Source organism: Pseudopipra pipra, chromosome 1 (genome assembly GCF_036250125.1).
Source record: "Pseudopipra pipra isolate bDixPip1 chromosome 1, bDixPip1.hap1, whole genome shotgun sequence".
Classification (NCBI taxonomy): Eukaryota; Metazoa; Chordata; class Aves; order Passeriformes; family Pipridae; genus Pseudopipra; species Pseudopipra pipra.
This window is the reverse complement of record NC_087549.1, coordinates 121,478,534-121,495,126: the sequence shown is the minus strand read 5'-3', so window position 1 is coordinate 121,495,126 and position 16,593 is coordinate 121,478,534. Positions and strand designations below refer to the sequence as shown.

The following is a 16,593-nucleotide window of genomic DNA, read 5'->3' as shown; positions in this document are numbered from 1 at the left end:
AGTTTATCGTAACCGACTCAATAACAAATCTAATCATGTTGTGCAGAGAGAAAATATTCTCATTATGTATTTCCCCTACATTACAGTTAACTATTGCGTTTGAATTCAAGCTGTAAATTCAATATTATCAAGTAATTACTTTGTAGTGGAGTAAACTAATTTATTAGCATTAATGTTTATATGCCTTTTTCTTATTTTACAAGGGTTACCGTTCACAAATCAAATGCTCTGGACGTATCCCTGTAATGAACTCTTTATTTTGGTTTTCTGCAAGAACTTCTTATGCTTACTGCATGTCTATGATCTGAACTTGAAATTAATGAATTAATCTTCCAGCTTGACACATTTGCTAGAAGGTGAATGGAAAGAGATCGCATATCGTCAAAACCGCTAGCAGAACACTGCAATGTCGTTCAGGGATTGTAAAAGGGTTTGGGGGTTTTCCCCCTCTCTCCCTCTTTTTTTTTTTTCTTTCTTTTTTTCTTTCTTTTTCTTTTTAGTAGAGGTGGGGAGGGTTGTGCCAGAGCTCTGGTTAGGTTTTTCCTTAACGCTTTAATTTTACTGGAATTTACTTTCCCCCTAGTTTTTGCGGGGGAGGTGGGAGGGAAGGGTGGGTTGGGGGGTCGGAAGCCCTCTTTTGGTCTCCGAATGTTGGTTATTTCCCCTGTATACCCCCACCGTTCAATTCTGTCGATGAAAAACCTCTCCCCACACTCTGCATACACGCAGACACCCCTCCCTTCGAACAAAAAGGAATGTATAAGGATTTCAGTGACTTTGAGATAACAAAGGCGCCACCATTGCCGAGCCTCGCCCCGCCTCTGTGTGATGGCAAACAAATTCTTGCACTTGTATTAGGGTTTTTAAGGCTATAATTGAACACGGCGCGTCTAGGAGAACCGAAAACAGTTCTAGACTGACCTGCGGTTTTATAGTACTTTGGCAGTCAACTTCAGCTTGTGTCAGAGCAGACATGACAAAGCTACCCAACGCTTAATCGCAGGACGCCACCTCCTCGGACTCAGGGCAGCCCCCCTCTCGCATTTCAATAAATTTCAAACCTTGGGGAGCAGAGCTGGCACAGGTTTGTATGGGGCTCTTTCCCGCTCCTCTCTGCAGCCGAGGCTGCGGCGCCGTGAGAGGGTCCGCCGTGCCAGAGGTCGGGGCTGCCTCTGGGAAACAAAGGGAAATTAAGGCAAGAAGGGCGAGAAGGCAACTGGAAGTAGGAGTGTGTGTGCGCGGGTGTGTGTGTGTCTGGGCATATATATGCTTGCACAGCATGCACACGTGCAGCCCCGATGCCTGCTTTTGAATCGCTCGAACTCTCCCCCCCACCTCTCCAAACCAAGCAGCCTCGTTCTTCAAGTGGGTTTGCAACGCAGGAGGACCCCAAAACGCCTCCGAGTTCCGCCTGCACAACAAGCGGGAAGGGTAATGGGGAAGTCTAAGAGGTGCACAGCTCGTCTGGGAGCGAGTAGACACCCAAGGCACAGAGTGTTCTCTGCTTTATTTGCTGTTAAGTGAAACAGAGATAATGTGCGCTTAAAGCACCGGAATGTGTGGGTAATTGCAGGGAGCCTGCTGTTAAGTTGCTGTGTTCAGCACAATTATCAATGTTGATTATTTGGTCTAATGTTGAATTGCTCTTTTAATACAGTAATTGGGACTTCCGCGTTGAGGAAGGGGGGAAACCGTGCCTTCCCCTCTCTAACCTCATTGAGAACAACATAAACAAAGTCAGGCATTTCGTTTGGAGAAACAAAATGCATTCGTTACGCCTTCCCATGTATTTCGTCCGGATTAGAGAGGGTAAAACCGCTCTGAAATTGGGACCTCTGCTGCAGGACGGTTTTGCAAAGGAGAAGCGTGGCCAAGAGGTGGGGAGACTGTTACCCATAGCTAAGCTAAACAAAGAGAGGAAGAAAAGCTACATCTCTTCTTTGGAGGAATATAAACAGAGCTAGGACGCCTCGATAGCCTAGCTTTTGCATATACAGATGGCGTGTAAAGGGAACTTTTTAATTCACTGCCGCTTCTCCAAAAGGTCAAGTTGTACTGTATCTAAAATTGTTGTCCTTTGGTACACGGTTTTGCTTGAAAAATATTCAAGTCGACTATTTACCTTGCCAGTAGGGTGGGTGTCTCTAATTAACAGGAGAAACGTGTGCTAGAAGGAATTTGCGTCAAGAGTAGCTAACTAAAGTATTACAGGATTGCTGGCTTCAATCTCTGCTCCTCTCGCGTAGGAAGGGTGAGGGGTGTTACGACTCGAGCACGAGAAAATAACTCAGAAATTGTGACGGCGTTTTGTAAAATTGCGGGTTGATTACAGTCTACAAAGGCTTACTACAAAAACGTGGCACTAGGGAATTCACAACGTTGTTGCCAACGAAAAGTGCACCCCCTTCCCACCTTTACCAATGAAAATAGGGGCACAAGGCGATAATTCGTTACAAAATTTGCCGGGAACGCAGCTTCAGAAAAACGCGCTTCTTATTTGGATTTTAAATATTTCGGGGTCAGAAGTTTTTAAAAGGCGTTTCTTTTCTGTTTCCTGTTTTGTCTGTTATGGAAAGGAACTATACATAGCCATCTTTTTTTTTTTTTTTTTTTTTTTTTTTTTTTAAACCAAATATGCAATAGAATGTAGTGCTACAATAGTTACCTAAATAATTTAAATAATAGGTGATTTATATATATATATCAGCGAGATGGAAGCCTAGCGCTGTGACATGGGACCGACTATTTATTATCCAAAACCTGAAACGGTATGGTTGTGATTTTGCTGGGGAACTGCAGAATACCTGTAAAGAGAACGAGCTGATGTAAACAGGATTCAAGTCAATGTTATTCTGACTTTTTTTTTTTTAACAAAGGCATTACATTATTTCAGGGGTTTGAACACCCCGAAAGGCTGTGCTCATCCGGGTGTAGAATATTTTAGATTAATTTTAATATCAATTACCGAAATCCTTTCGTTTCCTCTATCACCCTCTCTGTCTTTTTAAGTGGCTGAGGTGGAAAAGCTTGAGAGGGTGGTTGTTGTTGTTGTTTTTTTTTTCCTACCAAGCCTCCCGTCTATTTTGAATATTAGAATTAAACGACTACGAACCTACAGAGATCTACTCGTTGCTGGCGACTAATCATGATATTTTGCTCATCAGAGCAAAAAGGGCCCTCTCCGAGGGCTCTCTTTGAAGGCAGCCTGACTCTGGTATCTGCAACAAGCCGAAATATAGAGGGCTTTTTTCAAGAGAAGAAGCTCCTCACCCCCCGGTTCCCCAGCCCTGCGTCCCCGGCTTCCAGGGTACTGAACCCCTCTAAAATGTTGTTTATATTTACTGCTCGGAGCTTGCTCCTGAAAAACAATAGTGGCAGGTTTGGCAATAAGGTGGACGGAAGAAGATATTTTCTCAGACTGACTAGTGTATCAGAAGTTGATTAACTGACGATGCGTCTATAAATGTCTCTTTTTCTCCCCTTGAACACTCTCCGAGATTTTCCCAACACGTGAAAATGTACACACAGCACTCATTTCTCCCCCCCATCTATCCAGATACAGGTGCAAGAGACTTCTGACAAATTTAATCTGCAGGAGAGGGGTGTCTATAACCGGCGGCGAGCTCTAAACTGGTGCAGAAGCAAATTTCCTTGGTTATAATCCGCCGATACAGAAAAGCAGGCACTTTCCACCAACTCCCACCCAGACTCTCAAAGCACCGTGTCGTTAGCACCGTTTGTAGTAAGCAGGTACCAGTCCCCTTTCGTGCCGATGTATTTTATGAAGAATTAAGCGGAGCGGTTTAGGGGAACATCTCCAGTGATCCCTTGAAAGTGCGGTGCTATTAAACGACACAGTTATCCCTGTGAACAGCCCTATCCCAGGAGATGTTCCCATGCAAAGCCGGGAGTGCCAATTTATTCTAAAAAAAAAAAAAAAAAAAGAAAGAAAGAAAAAAAAAAAAGTCCGCCAAAACATTCGCATCTAGACTTACATTTAAAAGTATTGCTACAACTGATGCCTTGAACTTGACCTTAGATTTGTTAATCTAGGAAATATATTCAGTGAGAGGAAAAAAAATTCTGCCGCATTTCTCTGACAAACGAGCATTTTTCTACCTACCAATTCAGAATGAAAACAACATACAAGAATTATGAGATATATAATGTGTCCTCTAGATTAAGAGCAGAAAGCTACAGAAAATGAAATGTCTTAGCACCGAGACCAGCCTCTTGTAGCTAGACCGTTCCTGTGATGCCGAGATCCACACTTTGCCATAGAAACTCACGTCAAGGTAATTGACTGGGATTCTAAGCTAAATTGAATTTTATAGGATATAAGATTCTCTCTAATGCACATTGAATTTTAACAATGATTTATAAAGGTATTTCAAATCTTTATTTAATTATTTTACCCATCTCGCCAAGAAACACATCAGATTTTACTGTAGCACTCTGCTAACTTTATAGGAGAGCCATATTCACATATCGTGAAACCCACCGAAGTAAAGACATTTCTTCATCAATGCTTGTTTTAGGGGGCGGGTACAGGAAGTATCACTATACTGGGGCTGTCAAATCAACGACTTCAAAGCTCCAACTTCATATTTTGATGGACTCTCAGAATTGTATTATATTAAGGTACGTGTACTTGTGTAACCTTTATAGGAACTATTTGTATAACATGAGTTTAAAATACGTGCTGCAGTTGAGGATGCAATCGTATGCCCGCGTACAGCTCAGCTGGCTCTGTAAGGATCGTTTCTTGTCCGTTCTTTCGTATGTCACGCAAAGATACCCATAAAACCAGCTCTCCTCTAAGCCTAATATGGCTGCTCTTGCCTATGCCGGCGTGGAAGCCCGCTCACCATCCCGCTTATTTCCCTTTCCCGACTTTTCAACAAACGCTGACACTAATATCACTTCTTCCAGAAATCGTGGCGTGTAAGCATGACAGATCCACACTGCACACCCCCGGGGAATTTGGGCAAACCACCCCGAATCGGACCAGGTGGAGTGCGGGCGTTACTCGTTCTTTCTCTTTCAGTTTTATTTTCCCATCAAGTGTTCATACAGCACTGTATTTACAAACTCTCACATATTTAAATATAAACCGCAGATGAAGCTGCAGACGAAGCCCATCCAAGATTGTTTTGTATTAAAAACAATCTTTTTTTGTGCCTACCCGAAAGCATCTCGAAGGCTAAAGCCAGGCTTAAAATAGACTGCTTTTCCATTACTTCTCACCCAAACCGACTATAAAGCCCGTTTTATACTATCAGGAATAAATGAAAGCACTCTGCTTAGTGGGTACAAATCGAGGCAATTACGACGAAATTCAGATTAATTTAAACTGGCAGGTTACAACACCCGGCTGGCGTTTTTCTCTCTGGATACACACAAACAACGGCGAAAAGCAGACAGGTTAAACATCCTTCCTCGTCTTTCTTCCACACACAGTCATCCACCCTCCTCCCCGACATTTGAATGATTAAAATAATTTTGGAGCCAAGCACACGGGAATAAGTCAACCGGAGATAAAATCCAGTAGACACTTTTCAACTTAGCCTGACCCAACTCTGCAAGACAACACGGCGCAGCACAAAGCCAAGCAACCAGCAGCTCTATCTACAAGTCTGCTCGCGTCCTGGGCTCTGACGCCAGCCTCTCTTGGTGCACTTTCCTGCCAAGAGCCTTCTTTGTTTCCCACCTATGCTAGAGTGGGAAGTAGCATCCCTGGGAAAGATATAGCCGGCAACCAAGCTAGGAGAAGCAGTCTTACTTTTCACAACCGGCTCTTCGGCTCTATCAGCATCACCCCAGGCAGACGCCTTCACCCAGGTCCCCGCAGCAGAAGCGGCACTTTGGCCTCATACACCGTGGGAGAAAAGGAGCGAAGTGAGTGGGTGGGCTAGGGGAGAGCAGGGGCCTGGGAAATTCTCCACAAAGGCCTTCCGAATGACTGTGCTCGAATCATGCAGGGGGCTTTGCGAGGGGACCGGGTGGGTGTTTGCTGTTGGCTTGTTTGCATAGTTCACTGCCGAGCAGGGGGACAGGAGAAACATTCAGCCGCTTCCAGGAAGAGCACGAAAATCTTACCCCAGCATCCAGAAGTCTCTCGCCTGTGCAAAAATATATCCCCACGGTGACTGACAGCTAGGATCCCGCGCTGGGCTGTAGACCTCCAGATCAGTGAGGAAGGATTGCACTTTTTTTTTGTTTCCTCTCTTACAGATTAAATATACCTGGTCCACCAAATATTCCTTCTCGATTTCTCAGTGACTTGGGTTACTGTTGATTTGGGGGGTTATATTTTTTTGTTCTAGTTGTTGTTGGTCTACCCTTAGATGGAGAGAAATCTAGCCACTAGGGCACATCGTCCTTCCTGCCAGCTTCAGGCAAAATGCAGCGATATCACAGGCTAATGACGATTATTACTGTAATTATTACTACTACTATTATAGCTAATTTTTCCCCTCTCTCTGTCTCCCCCTCTCTCTCTGTCTCTGCTAGTCCCTTAGGATTTCCGATGGCGATTAGCACAAGAGGTGATTGCAGGAGGCTAAAACGCTGTCTAATTCCACGGATTCCCATCGTACGAGAAGGAGAGATGAAAAAAAAAAAAAAGTCCCAGTGTTTTTGATCACGAGACACCCGGTCGTTCCTCCCCAGTACACCCCAGGTCACAGTACAGTAATGACCGTGGGTTGTGCGTTGTAGGACTTGACCTTTCCTACGTAGAAGAGGGCGCTTTACGCTAAGGGGAGGGAAGGGAGGGGGAAGCGACAGGAGGAAGAGAGATGCTGTCTTTGGGGATGTTTAATCACAGTTCAGATCTAGGAACGGGCAAAGCTTCTGCCTTTCAGCACGCCATGTTGAAGCTATTCACTGGAGAAAAAAAAAAATAATTCTTTTTGGGGGTGCGGAGGCGGGAGGGAGGAAAGACTTAATGAACATTTGCGTTTCGTACCCTAGTTCATGAATCAAATGCATTCGAGGACGAGGGGGCCCAGGGGGCAGGGAGAGGCTCCCGGCGTGGCTAAAACACGCGCGGTCGGACTCCTGCAGCCGCGTCCGCGGCACATCGGCCCGTCCCTGCACCCACTGCCCCACGGTCCCGCCGGCCCGCGCCGAAAAGCCACCCCCCAGCTGCCTCCCCCCTCTTCTTTTTGAACTCCTTTACCCTCCGAGAACGCGCAAGACCATCTCTTCAAATCATCATGGAAGTGCATTAAAACGCGTCTAAGAGTTATGAATGGCGACAAACGGCCTTTTAGCGCCTGCCAATATTTTTTTTGTATTAAACGCTGTCTTGATTTTATTGCTAATGCTGCCCACGGAGGACGCTGAAATGCACCAGGAATGGGGTTTTATTTAAACCATTGATATTTTTTTAAAATAACTAATTTATAGACTAATGACCGAGATTTTTTACCCGTTCGCTCAAATTCATAGGAAAAAAAAAAGTGGTTATTCTGGAAACAATGGGCGATTTTCTGAACATTTCGATATGGAGGATCACATTTTTTCCCCCTTTGCTTTAGGGGCCATTTCAGGGTTTTTAAGTGGGAATATTTCTGAGCAAAATGCAGCCAAAAAAAAAAAATAGCTTTACAGTTATACTTACTCTTTTTCGGAAATATGCTCCTGTCAAAGTTTATTTCCCATAGCAAACCACCTTTGCTACTGCCAAGTGCTAGAGCCGGGGATAGATTAAATACCAGATTATTCACTTGGTGGGGAAAAAATACAACAATACATTTGTTATACCTGTCCGTCCGTGTCCAAGACGTAAGGACACTTTCTGCCCATGGGAAGTCTGAGGGATGAAGGATTCCAAGAGTTAGGCAGTTACAAACTAACATTCCCAGATACTGGGAATTAAAGTATACGTTTCTGAATCCAAGACTGAAAGTGAACTAGGTTAGGTGAAGGTTGGAGTGAAACTGAAGGGGTTTTTTTGTCTTTAAGTATATTGTGCGTTAACACTACTCAAGATATGCTGCTCTGATAATAATGCTCCAATTGATACACGAAATATGCAGTATTAACTTGCTTCCTCTGTCCCTTGCCTCTCTCTCCACATGTGCTAAAATCTTATACCTAACATTTTTATTTCAAGGGAAGATGAGAAAATAAAGACCCTACTTTGTTTACATACGTTTTGGTTTTTAATTTTCTGTTTGTTTTCCTTTCAAATTCTTCTTTCAGCACATTTTTTTAACGTTTGCAAATAAAACTCTTTGGACATGCACTCTACACAGCAAGCCAGGCACAGTAAGTCGTCCCCCCCCCATTTTAAAACACTCTCCATAACATGGGGAATATAAATAATAATTCTCTCTTAATCGCGTGCAGGGATGGACGTCGTGCATTAATGTATCACGTTGCCTAATTATTTTCGTAGGTGATATATTCACTTGTAAAACATATTAGGGATGTATTTTAGGACGCTGTCGGCAGATTGGTAAGAGGGGAATATGTAATACAACGGCAATTTGTACTTGAAAATGTATGTGCCAACAGCTTTTGGACGGTAAATGAAGGCAATAAATAACACGAACACACACACCTACATACCCGCTCTCCCTCACGCTCCGAGGCCACATCTACCCGGCGAAGGGATGGAGGGATGGAGGACTGCGTGGATGCAGCCGTGGATAGGTAGACACGCGGGACGACCGAAGGGAGGGTGGGAGGGCACGCAAGACCAGCAGATAGGGAATCTTTCGCTACTCGGAAAACCGCAGACACGCCCGTCTCGGTGCCCTGAATCGCCCCACGGCCGCGGGGGTTCCGCCGGGTACCATCGCTTCCCTCAGTCCCCTCTTCACGGTGCTCCAGAGAGCAAGGCATGGAGTTACCGGCCTTAACTCACCTGATCAAGCCACTCGCACCGTGGGATGTTTCCCGATACGCGCCTGGAGACAGGCCCGAGGAGACAGCCGTTCGGAGAGGAGAGGCCGTCCTCTCGGGACTGGGCGCGAAGCCGCCGCCACGGCCGCCGCACGCCCGGGCATCTGGGGGGGACACACCGGAGGGAGAGGGGGCTTCCCCGCCGGTTCGCCATGGGCCTGATCCTGCTCCCCCGACCGTGTCTCTCCGCTGCAGGGTCGGGAAACACGACCTGCTCCTCCTGCGAGAGCCTCGGAGCCTCGACGCTGACTTATATGGTAGCAGGGGTCAGATCCAAAATGTTACCTTACTCCTGCCAGCGATCGCGAGTCAAGTGCTCCCCTTTTTACCCTGTGAAATATATATGCTGCTGAGCTATTTGAACAGTAGTGGGAATTTATTTTCGCTAATCCACGGTCCGTCTTGAAATGCTTAGCAGATTTGAACGGTAGGTAATTCGGTTTGAAAACATAATCTTCAGATGCTAGCTCCGATTAAAAATTACCTTACACACAATTAAAAAACAAACAAACAAACAAACAAACAAACAAACCCAAAAAAACCAAAAATCAACCGACCCCCCCCCCCAAAAAAAAACCAAACAAAAAACAAAACCCAGTTGCAATTATACTAACGTCGGCCATATTCTCACCATGGATTTCTTTCAAGGCGTCCCTGAATTATATCGCTCTGAGGCTCTTCTACTCTGAAAACAGAAGATCGAGCCTAAGATACGGAGGACTGAATCCTACGTGTCACCCCCAACTCCGACCTGCAGTACATGTAATTTGCAGCATCTAATGCAACAACTATACTGGTTGCTAACTACAACGGAATAAACAAAATTATTCACTCGGAGCAAGAACAAGTGTAATTCACTAGCGGCTTTCATCAGGCAATTTCGCTCCTTCAGGAGAAAGCATCGCAATGAGGCGGCGGACAGGCAGCTGTCCCGCGCCTGCAGCCGAAGCAGACTGCCCGCGGACATCAGGTATGGCCAGTGGGAGACAGGTCCCACAGCCCAAGACCTCCGAGCAGGGTACAACTGGGAGAAGCGGCTGCTCGCGGCCCCAGTAAACTCCAGTGCGGGAGTTTTCTGCCTGCTCCAGGTCTGCTGAAAATCCTAGGCCACAGAGCTACTGCGGAGGTCGTGGAGACTACTGGCTCATCAGTGGCTACAGGGGTCTCACCCAGCTCCCTTCGCCCGTGGGCAGCCCAAGGCCCGGCCACCAGGGACGAGTTATCTATCGCTCCTTCGGCTGGTGTTGCGCCCATGGATCTTTACCCGCGGTCCCTCCCACGGCGTCGCGGGCCGCTGAAAGGCCGGTGCTTGTCACAGAGGGCTGACACCTTGTCACCCCAAAGCACAGTCAAACTGCATGGCCTGAAAACCGCCTGCCACTAATGTGACACACCTCGGCTATTTTCGCAGCGGGATGGAAGAGATCTCGCTCCGAAAGTCCCTGACCGACCTCTGAAGGGATGCAGCCGAAATTCCCACGGTCCGCGGCTGCGGATTTCCCGCGGCCTGAGAAACCACAGCGCTTCGCGGCCCGAGGAAACACAGCAGTTCGCAGCCCTGTGCGGCTGCACACAGAGGAAAGGCTAAAATCCCGAACGGAGGGCAAAGCCCCCGACACGAAAGCCTCCTGGAAAACAAATCCTGCTCCTGCAGGTAGTTTTCATGAGAGTTATTGCACGAATGCGTTACAGTCAGATCTGAGGGTCGGAAATCGCTTTGCGCTGATCCCTGCAGAGGTGGGTCCTTTTGAATTTCAGAAATGTAAGGCTAGAAGCGCACAGCTAGCGCGGTATATGATACCCTCTAAATGTACCGTAAAGGTTCCCCAATAGCTCTAATTAGAGCTACAGACCACCACAGGAGACAGGCGGCGAAAGCAAACTTCTCTTTGTGCCCGACCAAAATCACCCGCCACGGGCCGGCCTGCGGCTCCTTGCACCGCACCGGCACCCCCCGGCCGGGCACCGGCTTAGCACTGAGTTTCACTCGCAGTTCAGACTCGCCGGTGTCCCGCCACTGCCAGGGAGAGAGAGAGGGAGCGCGGGAAGCATAACCTGCTCCGCGCTCCGCCTCGCAGGTTCCGGCGCCGTTCGCCCCTCTCCGCACGCCCGGCACACACCCGGCGGTGCCCGGCGGAGCTCTCGCCCGCCCGCCCGCCCGCCCGCGGCCACGATGCTGCGCGGGCGCGGCCGGCTGCAGGCGCGGCGCCGCCCACGAGGTGGCGCTGTCGGCCCGCGGATGCCGCCGGCGCCGGGAGCTGTCAAAAGTCAAGGTCACAAATCGGCTTTTTTCCCCTCAAGGTCAAGGTTTCGGGCCTTCCCCGTGCTGTCATCGCCACGCAGCCCCCCCGCCACCTCCCCGTAGAGGCATCGGCAGGCTGGGCAGCGTGCCCTCGTCCCGGGGGCCGGGCGCCGGCCTCCATTTCCCGGCGAGGGCTGCAGCGCTGTGCTTGTATCACCCTGCTCTTCCTCCCCCTGGCCCCTAGCCTCACTGCAAAACCACTGTTTAACATTACGGAAACATTTATAGTTTAGAAACGCTGGTTATCAGGCATGCTTGCCCCCAGACACACACTGCCAAGAAAAATAAAACAAAAATACACCATATATGCATAAGCTACATAATGGAAGACAACACTATTACAATTATAAGACAGATACATTATATTTTTCTTATTAAATTCGCATAGGAATGGAAAAATAAAGAGTATTTCTTTCAGATTTTATTACAGTGACTATTTTATTAACAGTATTAATACTACTATACCTCTACACGTCTTGGGTTTTCATTTTTCAGTAGAAATATATATAAAAAAAGGGTGCATAAGTACATTTTCACAGTGCGCTGAATTTTTTTTTATTTACAAAATAGCTTCTTATAGTGAATAAAAACAAAATAATGTGCTGGTTGAAATAACTGATTTGATTAAAAGGTGCTGTAAAAAGAATCCCTAAACGTTCTACTGCGGCCTCATAACAGACAATAAACAAGGAGAAACGACTAATTACTTATAAATCAAATATAGATTATATAAATCAAAATACTTCTGGGAAAAATGTATTTCAGTTCAAAGTTCTTGGGTATTTTTTTCCCAGGAATTTCTTTTTCTACTGTAAAGAAATGCCAATGTTTAAATACTAAAATTTCTGGGGACCTAGAATATAAATTCTTGAAGATTATTTGAGGTTTAAAACAGGCAGAGTCCTTTAAAATGTATCTATTGTACGGTCTGGAGGAGAAAATAAAATTAAAACAAAAAAAACCAAAACAACAAAAAAACCCCACCAATTCAGATGACAAGAAATCATCAATGGAAAATAAAAATAATAATAATAAAAAAAATGAAAGACATCTCCAAGCAAATATTTTCCCTTCTATACCCACTAATTTGCGATGTTTTAAATTTACTATCAAGATAGATCCTCCACAGAACTTCCTTCATTACTGATGTCTCTGAAATCCTTATTCAGTACCTTCGAGGTTTATTATTACTTTTTGACATTAAATGCATTGCTTAAAAACATACAGTAATTGTAATTTTTTTCACTATGGTTTACCTGAGCAGTCATTCAAGATACAGTTTGGATTGCAATGGAAGAAAACCAGATCATGTGTCCACATCGACCTCCTCACGTTAACCAGCTCTCGTATCGTGGCCACAAAGAGTCTTCTCTCAAACAGTAAGGTCGTAGAAGTATTTACAAGTTTCTCAGAAAATCGTGTCTTAATTGAAAGTGTATCTCTCGGGGCTGGGCATGTGGACTTTACAGTCTGTCAGTGATACTGGCTGGCTGTTTGGGATTTCAGGAGAGCTGTCAATTTTAACCATTTGCTACAGCATTATTAAAAAAAAAAAAAAAAAAAAAAGAAAGAAAGAAAAGCTATAATCCAAAGATACAGATCTCTTGTTCTGAAAGAAGAGGTTCATTGTCTTTTTTCTTTTTAATTATTATTAATAATTATTTTAATCTGAACACGAAAAAAAGTTCTGAAACTCTTGAATTACTGCTTCTCCATTTTTAATCCGTTAACTGGTAGTCTTCAATTTGTTGATCACTTTTTTCTCTTTGACCCTTCTGTTTTGGAACCAGATTGTGACCTGTCTCTCTGATAGATTTGTAGTCGCCGAAATCCTCCTCCGTTTGTCTTTGGTAATGAATTTATTTGTAGCATATTCCCTTTCGAGTTCTTTTAACTGGACCTTTGTGTAAGGCACTCGTTTCTTTCTTCCACGTCTGTACGAGTTCGCATCCGAGGGATGAGAAACGACGTCTGGAACAGAAAAACCATGCGGGCAAGCGTTAGAAAATCGCTCGAACCGCTTAGGACATCTTCAACTGATATAAGGGTTAGAGTTACAGCGCACTCCTCTGCCTGCCCCGCTCCGGTTTAGCTACTAATGCCCGGCTCAGCACTGGGGATTCCTCTTTCCTGGCCGCCGCAGACAGCTTCTAGGCAGGGAAAGGCTCGCTTCTGTCAGACAGACAAATAATAACAAACCCACGTAGCCCGGACAGGGACTCTGGGAAGGATCGAGAGGGGCTGCAGCGATTTACCCAGCCTGCGTGATCCGTGGTCTATGGAAAATAATACCACAGACCTTCCTGCGGCCCTTTTCAGCTGTTTCCTCTCCCGGGGCCGGCGTCGGGGCCGGCCAGGCGAGGCGGGATGTGCCGTGCGCCGGCGGGGGGCAGGGGGCGGCACCGGTGCCGTTTCAGCGGCGCCGGGGCATGTGCGGACCGGGGCAGGATGGGACAGGGGACCGCGGGAGGAGCGGGGAAGGGTCAGTCTGGAGGGTGATCCCGGAGCCCTTCAGGCGGGATACCCGGGAGGAACGAGCGGGGGAAGAAGGAAAGAAGGGACAGGGGGAGCCATGCAGGTGTATTACCCGGGAGGGTGGATTTCCAGAGGTGAGGCGGCTGGCTCTGTTCCTTGGGACAGTACACTTGGCCGTTCCACCCGTTGGTGATGGCCCAAGGCTGGTAGCTGTCCATGGGGAGCAGGGGGTCGTGGCGCGGCTCCCCGGGGCCGCCGATGGCCGGCACCACGGGCATATCCAGATAACCGGGCACCGGCTGATAGGGCCCGGCGGCGTAACCCTGGTAGAAGGCGAACTCCTTGGCCCGCGACGTGAACTCCTCGCCGGAGACCGAGGTGTCCATATACTTGTCGGCGAAGGTGGAGGCGGGCTGGGCGCAGGACTTGATGGCGTTGTGATGGGTCATGCGACAGGGGTAGTAGCCGCTGCCGAAGTAGCCGTAGGGCAGCGCGGCCCCGGAGGAGCTCTGCACGGCGGCCGAGCAGGGGCTGCACTGCTTGACAGCGGGCTCGGCCATGCCGGCTGCGGGGGCCTCGCTGGAGGTGTAGGCGGCGGCGCTGGGGGCGGCCAGGGGCGCGGGGTGAGCCATCAGGTTGCGGCAGGGGTTGGCCGCCGCCGCCGCCGCGAAGTTGCTGCCGGCGTGAAATCCGTCCATGTTCTTATTGATCTCATCCAGGCTGTTGTCGTAGAGGAACATGACGGGCTCGATCCAGCGGGGGTGGAGGAGCACGGAGGCTGTCATAGCCCGCTCCGCATTGAGACTAGTGGCTCTTTTTTAAAAGCCCCAAAGACTGAAAAAAGAGATACTCAATCTCCGGGACTTGACCAGGGCTGACGCGCCAGCGTCGCGCCAGTCCGGCCCTCATTGGCCCGCCCGCCCCCACGTGATATGCAAAGTAGCTGATAAACATCTGAGGGAATAAAGTGGAGATAATTAAATAACGCAATCAGCGCGCGGGGCCGGGTCCCGGCCCGGGGCGCGGGCACGGGCATGGGCGCGGGCACGGCGCGGTCCCGCCGCCGCCGCGCGGGACGCGGGCGACGCGGGGGGGGGAACCCGCTCGTCCCTCCTCCCTCCCTCCCTCCCTCCTTCCTCCCTCCGGCCCTCCCTCGCCATCGAGGCGTGAGCTTTTTGGCCCCGTTGTTGCCGCGGCGCGCCCCCCGAGGTACAGGGCTCCCCCCGGCACCCCGCCTGAATCTCCCCTGCGCTGCTTTCCGTGGGCCCTCCCTGTCCTGAGCGCCGCGGAAACCCCGAAGGCCTCCCCTCGTCTCCGGGGGAAGATGAGCCGCACCCCTTCGACCCCCTTCCTCCCCTGGTCTGAGCCGCCGCTGGCGGGGCCTCGGCCGGGTGACGCGGGGAGCCCACCGCACGCTGCGGGCGGAGAAGCGTTCTCCGGGCGCAACGCCGGGACGCATAAGGCTCTCGGAACAGAGCCTCCCGGGGCTCCTTTCTGGGTGGTTTTTTCCTTCCTTCCCGCCCGTCGCAAGCCCAAGACCCATCTCGCTCTTCTCGCCACGAAGCCTCAGAAGTCAGATAAGAGGAACAGACCGGGAACCCCCCATTTTATTTACTACTATCTTTTAGAAAGGGCTTGGGGAGCGGGAGGGTTAACTGGATGTTCATCGCGATTCCGCTGTATTATTTGTTGCCGTAATAATAAAATTCGGGCCTACAATTCGACTTGAATCTTTTACGGCTGTAAAATATCACATCGGCTTATATAGTGTGTGCACGGACACATAGCTCTTTGTGTGTGTGTGTGCGCTGGAAAAACAAAAGGGATCATCAGTTGAAAAATATTTTTTTTGATGAAGGTTGTACCACTTTGCAAGCGAATGCTAGGGAAAAACAAACCAAGTGCGTTCTCTTTTCGTGATAGATTTTTCATAGGACGAAATAATTTCAATTTTTAATCATTCCACCACCTCGGCGGATGCTTTCCCTCACAAGCTTTTCGCACACAACCTTGAACTCAAAACACTCCATCACTGAGCTATCAATAAACTTGACCTAAACCAGCGTTCATCTCATCGTTAACAGCTCTCAGCTCTCATGCGTGTGCACAAAACAGCCACAAACACTCCCATCCTGAAAACTAATTTTTTTTCCCAGTTGCATGTTGCTTTGTTTTGAGCCTGACAGCTCGGCGTATTTATTATCCTATTGTGCTTCCCATTGACGTTGTAGCATTGTTTTGCCCGCATGGCTACAAGCGCAGAGCAATCCCGGGACGCACATCGTTACCGAGCAGGCTTTTCCTTGCCTAGCGCAGAGTTGCCAGCCATGAGAAATAGCTCTTTGGCGCCCAAGGATTTTTTTTCAAGGTACTTTTTCCGTGCCATGAGTTAGGATACCTGAAGTCCTGTCATCCCCTGCTAATTTGGCAGCATTTAGCCGCTTTTTTCCTTCATTGTAGCCAATAAATAGTTCCCATTTTCACTTCGCATACTCTTTTCCGCATTCTTCCTCATGGCCAAAAGCAAATATTTATTCCCCGCATATTTTTCCTTTTCTTTCAGGCTCCAGTTTTGAAACCTGTGGATTCCCCCGGCCAAACACTGCTTGACTGGCATGAATTGGTGTTTCCCTCTGGTTTCTCGAGGCTGCTTCTGAAAATCGCGTTGCAGGACGAGGGGGGAGAAGTGGGAAGGGAAGACAGCTCTATGGGGCAGCGCTGTTTTACATATGGGTTAGGCACGGCTAGAGGCCAAGGTCAAGTTGAAAGTTGCAGTCTAGCCAATGTGAGGACTGTCATTCACAGCCCGAAGATCTGTCTGATTTGTTAAAAAGCGGGTAGCCATGAGAACACTAATCTCTCCAGCTCCCCTCTCCCCCCCCTACCCAGCCCGCCTCCCC

At 48.2% G+C, this 16,593-nt stretch overlaps 1 protein-coding gene across 1 annotated transcript; it reads right to left on the bottom strand.

The window, feature by feature from the left end:
• Positions 1-12,901: 12,901 nt before the first annotated feature.
• On the bottom strand, positions 12,902-14,824 carry HOXA13 (homeobox A13). Its single transcript, XM_064667808.1, has 2 exons — positions 13,806-14,824; positions 12,902-13,189 (listed from the first exon to the last, which is right to left on the bottom strand). Exons 1-2 carry the CDS (start codon positions 14,476-14,478, stop codon positions 12,945-12,947), a joined length of 918 nt encoding a protein of 305 aa, XP_064523878.1. The 5' UTR covers positions 14,479-14,824; the 3' UTR covers positions 12,902-12,944.
• Positions 14,825-16,593: the final 1,769 nt, after the last annotated feature.

Coding starts and splice junctions, on each gene's coding strand:
- HOXA13 (XM_064667808.1), bottom strand. CDS start 14,478: ATGACAGCCTCCGTGCTCCTCCACCCCCGCTGGATCGAGCCCGTCATG. Junction 13,190..13,805: donor CTGGAAATCCACCCTCCCGG/GTAATACACCTG, acceptor TTTCTGTTCCAG/ACGTCGTTTCTCATCCCTCG.